This window comes from Belonocnema kinseyi, chromosome 2, assembly GCF_010883055.1.
Source record: "Belonocnema kinseyi isolate 2016_QV_RU_SX_M_011 chromosome 2, B_treatae_v1, whole genome shotgun sequence".
Classification (NCBI taxonomy): domain Eukaryota; kingdom Metazoa; phylum Arthropoda; class Insecta; order Hymenoptera; family Cynipidae; genus Belonocnema; species Belonocnema kinseyi.
In genome coordinates, this window is record NC_046658.1 from 167,665,828 (window position 1) to 167,672,781 (window position 6,954).

At 28.8% G+C, this 6,954-nt stretch overlaps 1 protein-coding gene across 1 annotated transcript; it reads left to right on the top strand.

Moving 5' to 3' along the window:
* LOC117168183 (TATA-binding protein-associated factor 2N-like) lies at positions 1-5,761 on the top strand. The gene is made up of 3 exons (XM_033353638.1): positions 1-157; positions 2,624-2,974; positions 5,221-5,761. The coding sequence occupies exons 1-3, from the start codon at positions 91-93 to the stop codon at positions 5,406-5,408; spliced, it is 606 nt and encodes a 201-aa protein (XP_033209529.1). The 5' UTR covers positions 1-90; the 3' UTR covers positions 5,409-5,761.
* Positions 5,762-6,954: the final 1,193 nt, after the last annotated feature.

Here is a 6,954-nt window from a genome sequence, read left to right on the forward strand (position 1 = left end):
ATCAGTCTTCTCTAACTCTTTGATCTGACATAGACTTATCAGAAGTCAGAAGGCGGAAATATTTCTTTTTTTTTAATTCAAGTGAAAAATATGGAATCGGTCAAGTTCGTATTGTTAATGTGCGTTTTACTTTTGGTTAAAGACTCCATTGCTCATGGTAGTGTTTTACATTAAATTTTCATTTTTAGAATAATTTACGTCTGACTGAGAAATCTTAAAGAAAAGCTAGTTTTAGAGCAAAAGACAAAATGCAAAATTCAATTTCTGAGTCTTAAAATTTCAGTTTAAATTATTTTTTATTCATTATACTTATTTTTTATTATTTATTCTTAATTACAACTGCAATGTCTTTCAGTTATTTTTAATGTTTATTCATTAAATTGGTTTTAAGGTTATTAAAGTATGATTTGCCTATAAGATTCTTGAAAAAATTCGAAAATATTTTTCTAAATTTCAGATATGTTCAATCTAAATTATAAATTTAAAAAAAATTAAATACATACAAAAAAGATTTTTTTGACGAAATAGTTGAATAGGTTCTCAAACCGATGTATAATTCAGCTTTGGATTTTATTTCGAAATGTATAAAAATTTAGTTTTTTTATAATTTGTTTGAAATCTATTTATAGCTTATAAGCCTTCGGAATATCTTTTGAAACGATAAGAATTGTTTCTAAGGTTTAAAAATAAAATAATTTGAAAGATTGCCTTAAAATCTTTCAAATTTTTTTGGACTATTTCGAAAATCTTTTTAAACGTTTCAAAATCATTTTTAATATGCTCTTTGAATTAATTTTTTTATAATAAAAATCATTTTAAATTCTCCTGCGAGTTTCAGAAACATTTTTTTATTCTCTTAAAACCTTTCAAAAAACTTAAAAGGCTTCTAAATTTTTTATTTAAAATTTTCAAAAATCTACAATTAGTTTTAATTTCTTGAAAATTTTCAATTATTTTGCGATTTTTTTTAAATCATTAAAAAAAAATGATAATTTTGTTAAATAAAAAAACGTCCTTAAAATCTTTAAATGTTTTTTTAAATTTTGGAAATCTTTTGTGATGTTGCTATTTTTTACATAATTCTTTCATTTTCTTCAAACCTTTAAAAATTCTGAAAAGTCTTAGACTTGCTCGAATTTGTTCTAAAATGTTGTGATAGTATCGAAATGGAAAAATCGGCTACATTTCTTTTCTAAATGTTACGAAATCATCTTGAATGTTTTGAAACATTTTACCATTTTTTCTGAGAATTAATTTTAAACAAATATTTATAAATTTTCGCAGAAAAATTTTTCGATTAAATTAAAAAATTGTCTTGAAGATTCTTTTTCGTTATATTTTGGAACCTTCAAAGTTTAAAATTAATCTTTCAGAATAAAACTTAAATATAACAACATTTATTTTAACGAACTGCTCAAACTAAAATGTTCTAATCTCTTGTTCAAAATTTCATTCTTTTATGTTATGGAAAATGTGTAAAAGTTTACAAATTATAGTGTTCGATCAAAATTTAAAAACATACTTATTTCCAAATATTAAAAAATGATTTTGGTTTACAATTTTATGTTTTGTCAATAATATTTAGAGAAATTTAAAAAATAAATTTTATCGTGAAATAAAATGACGCATTTGGAAATTTGGATTTAGTAAATTGAAGCCGCAGAAAATTTATTGTAGGGTTTTGAATATTATTCTTATGCATGAATTTGACACATGACATTTTTTTAAATAAAATGAATTAATTTTTTTTTTAAATTGTTTGATTCAAAAACCCAAAAGAAGAGATTAATCGATTTGAAGCATGTTTTGCAAGTTATTTTCTATATTTTAAGTCAGCACTTAGCAGAAATAATAGGGTCATAGCACAAAATTTTCAATTTCATTTTCATTTTTAACTTAAATTATAAAACTGTTTTCACTTCTTTAATTTAGATTTTAAGTTAATTAGTTAGGCTTTTAAAATCACCGGTAGGTATTCATGTAGCAAAAAGTATAAATTTCCTAAGAATAATTATTTCTACAAATTGTTATTAAAGATCCACTAAATTGTTACTAAGATCTAGTGATTTTTCCGGAGGATTTTGACAGAATTTAAACTTTCTGCTAAGTAAATAACTACTAAAATCAACCTTCGCTTTTCTTCTTTAGTAGTTGGTAGACGCAATTCAACAACTAAAGGTCTATCTAGCAGTTAAAATATGCAGTACTAATTTATTTTTTACTTATCCTCTACAAAGTATTTCGACCACGGTTTCATTCTCCAATGTAAAGAGAAGATAATTGTTTATTGAAAAATGCTATTGTAATGTATGCAATAACCCTACGGTTTCTGTTTTTAAATACGATACAATATCAAAGAACAATCTCAAAAGAGGTACTAAAAGATATTTTCATTCTTTTAGGAAAGATAGGATGGTGATACTTTGTTACTCTGATTTGATTCCTTTTTTGTTAAAGAAATATTATATTATATTTGATATTTGCCCTATGATAATCAAAAACTTTAACTACTGTAGGTATTGTCAGTATTAAATATAATAACCAATTAATTACTCATTAATTAAATGTTCATAATTTTTTCCGAGTTTTCATTCAAAATGAAAAACCCCTTCTATAAAATTAGGTATATTGAGCGGAATCGTGAAGGAACATAGGGAGCGTCGTCGAGAGCATCTTGCAAATTTGGACCCTCTTGGTCTAATTGGTGGAAAGGAAAGTGGCAATAATGGAGGTGCAGAAGCTTCAGCTAACTCTAAAAGTTTGGGAACCAGCTTCAACCTTGGGCCAGTTGGATTCAGTACCAGTTTAACGTCCGCTTCAGCCCATGCCAAAGCAGGATCTGGAGGAACAGCAAGTGCAAATGCTGATTCCCTAGCCAATGCACAAACTGGAGGTCAAGGAGGTTACGGAGGTCCAGGTGGTTACAGCGGGAGCAATTCCAACGCTCAAACTTCCGCCAATGCAGGAGGTCAAGGTAATCAAGAATTTAACTAGAAGTTAAAAATAACGAATCTCACCAGAGATTAAAAATAACTTTACTCATCTCATTCTGTTTACACTTTTCGCACCACAATTCATTTAGAGAGGAATAAACCTAAATTAGAAAACGAATCAGACAGTGATCATCTACCTGCTACTTACTTGGGTGTTCTATAAAAGAAGGACCTATATAATCCAAAGTACTGGTAAATTTGTGTGAATTGTAATATTCTGATAGAGAATATTTTGAAAGAAATTTTTGGATAGAGAAGATTGTAGTACATTTTGCATCAAATTGTATTTCACTGGAAAATTATTATAGTAGTCGATCTGATAGGTTGATGAATCAACAATTAATTGATAAGGGATTGCCACATCGAGGTCTACAAATTGGACTTGATGATCTTCTACAGAACATTTCTAGTTCAAATTCGAATGCTAAATCTGGTATGATTACGAATCCTGGGAGAGAATATTAACCCGTTGCCAATGGTAATGTCGTAGTTGGTAGCAGTTTTAATGCAAATGTGTATTGTGACTACTGGAGTAAAATATCAAAGGTAGTTTTACAGAGTCCTCCACTTTATGGTTCTCAAGGTTTCAATGCCAATTCTAATACCGTCTCAGCTGGTACATAAGTCCTAAAAATGCCCTATAACGATCTATTAGCGGACGTCTTGAAGATGTTCTGAGTACAATTTGAAGAAACGAAAGGAACCAAAGCATGTCTAAAAGACGTCAAGTTACATAACACAGAGGGACATTCTAGGGACGTCTTCAGGTTGTCATGTTGCTTACTGGGGATTCTGCTATAAGTTCTAATGTGAATTAAATTAATCTGCAGCATAGTACCAAGTTGTCCAAAATTCTCCCCAATATACTAATCCGCATTAGAATCTTGTGCTATTTCTTATGCTAATACTGTAGTACAATACCAATCGATTGTCCCATATCTCCTCAAGTTTCAATTTTTCCTGGATCCAGTACACTTACTAGTGCTAATTCTAATGACAATGCCGCTACATGTGGTAATATAAATTCAAATACCAAATGACAATACCAAGATATCCAAAATCCTCCCCAACCTACTGTTCCACGATAATTCAGGAACAATCAAGTTGCTCAAAATCCTTTCGAATATTATAAATATATCAATGAGCAAGGATCTAACATCAATTCTAGTATTAATTCAAATTCAGATGTTCTGGAGGATCTCACAGATACATCTAGTGACAGATATTCTAGTGATAGTTTTGCTAGAGAGCAGTATCATCAGAATACTTGGCACCGTTATCATAATCATCATCATTCCAATGTAATTTCTTCTTAGGAAGAATATAGACTGAATATATTTATTATGCACCACCTCTTTCACAATTACAAGAATAAGTTTAACGTCCTTCTCATACTCAACAAATCACAATCTGTTCCATCTTCTCCACCTCCATCTACTCAACCACAATCAAAATATGCTTCAGCTACTGAAGCCCAACTTTAACCTACACAACAGAAATAATATGTTCCAGCTCCTACTCCTCAACAACCACTATATTTTTTAGCTCCCCGACATCCACCTCTTCAACAACCACAATATGTTCCAACGCCTTTCACCTTCACCTCCTCAACAACCAAAATACATTACGGCTCTTGCATCTCCACATAAACCCCAACTTATTCCACCTCCACCAGAGCAAGTACAATTACCTCAGAATGTTGAGAAGAAAAGTCCGGCTCAACAACAATATAGGCGTAACATATATTTAAAGCTTTATCCATCTAGTTCACAGTTCTAATTCTAGTTCTAAAAACAATATCTTTAACTTTTTTGAAAGTGTATTAAACCTTCTGAGAAAATCTTTTATTATGCCTCGCTCTACTTTATGGATTTCAAAAAATAGCCTCTCCGCCTTAAAGAAAGTAGCAAAAAATAGATCTAACTTTTAAGCAAGTAGCTTTACCCCAAATACAAGTGAATTGGGTCGAATTTATTAAACAGCAAGTTGCATTTGCTTAAGTTTAAATCGCCTGATCTATTTCCGACGTTCCTTCCGAAATATTCTCAACTTTCATTTTATTTTTTTGAAATCGCACAACTGTACAGTTAATCGAATTTTACCGTGAAGCCATTCATAATACCAACGATTGTTTAAAGACATTTTACATAAGTTGAACGCAATGAATACGAGTGCTAGCTGCGCTTTAGATGCATCAATAAGTTAAATCCAATTTCATTTTCTTCAGGTAACAATCAAGGAGGATATAGTGAGCGAGAGGGAGGATATGCTGGACCCCAAGGAGGCTATGGTGGACCTCAAGGAGACTATGGTGAAACTCATGGAGGCTATGGTAATCCCCAAGGAGGATATGGTAGTTCTAGTGCCAATGCCAATGCCAATGCCAAAGCAAATGCCAACACTAATACTAAATAATGCGGAAGTCTCTTAGCGACGTATTTTAATCAATTAAATTAGCTCAAAGGAATAATGAATATGAACCTTCCCACTTCGATCCTTTAAATTTAGATGCCCGATCAAAATTCTTTTATAACATTGTAATGTATATCATTCAAACTAAACTTATAAGAGCTCTTCAAAATTTCAAACTATGAAGTATGTCTGTACAGTTAAGTATTACTTTAACCAATAAAATATTAAATGTAATTTTTTGAGAAGTTCAAGCTTCAGTGATTTGGAATTTCGGAAATTGGCTAATTTCGGAATGTTTCAAAATCGCCGATGAACATTTTTAATATTTTTCGTTTTTGGTAAAAAATTTTTAAAAATTTTTATTTTAGTTTAAATCTTTCTAGGTTGAAATATCAACTATTACAATTTTTAATGAGAAATTTATATTTTTGTTTAAAGTGACCTTTTATAGTTAAAAATTGAACTTATTGGTTACAATTTCACGTAATTTATTAAAAATTCTTTTTTTGTAGAAAATTAATCTTTTTGTTTAAAAATGTATCTATTTTATTTTTGATTGAAAATTGATTAAAATTGCTAAAATTGATTAAAATTGTTTAAAATTCATCGTGTTTGTTGAAACTTCATCCATGGTTTAAAGACGAACTATTATATTCTTCGTTAAGAATTAATTTTGTTGGTTACATAAAACTCAAATACTTGCTTGAAAGTTGAACTTCTTTTCTTCTTTGGTAGAAGATTGAAAATTTTGGTTAAAAATTCAACTATTTGGCTGCAAATTAAATTTTTTGATAAACGTTCAGTTTTTTAGTTGGAAGATTTAACTATTTTGTTAAACATTTTTTTTCGTAAAAATTAATTTTTTTGAACTGGAAATTTAACTATTCCATTCTTTGTTCAAAAGTTTTTCTTTACAAGTGAAAAATTAAATTATCCGTTAGGAAATTAATGTATCTTATTTAAAAACTGTTTTAAAGGAAATTCGTCTTTTCATCTTGAAAACTTATCTCTAATTAAATGCAATATATATTTAATTGTTTAAGTATTCAATGCATATTAAGTTTAATATAAATTTATTAATATTATTAGACACACTGCAAACAAATATTTGGAACCAAGTTAATGCATTTACTTGACTTCTCGAAGTCTTCAGGTTTCTTTAAACAAAAAAAATTATTATTTAATCCAAAAGAATATTAATTTAGTTAAAATCGTATTTATTTGATACAAAACATTTTTTAGACGAATGAAATCTTTTTTTAAATAAATATTAATATTTTTAGTTGAAGAAAATGTTTTATTTGGTCAGAAAGATTAAATTATTCAGAACAAATAAATATTCATTATACTTTTTTTTCATTTAATTTAGAATACGAAAGAGAGCATTAAAACAACATATTTCTTATAATCAAATGGAAAACTAGAAGAATGTAATTTAATAAAAATTCTTATCTTTCATAAATTTGTTCCAACAATCGAAAAGCAATATTTTCGAATTGAAGACCGGCTACATCATGCTTGCAATACACAATATGACCTTCTCGTTTTG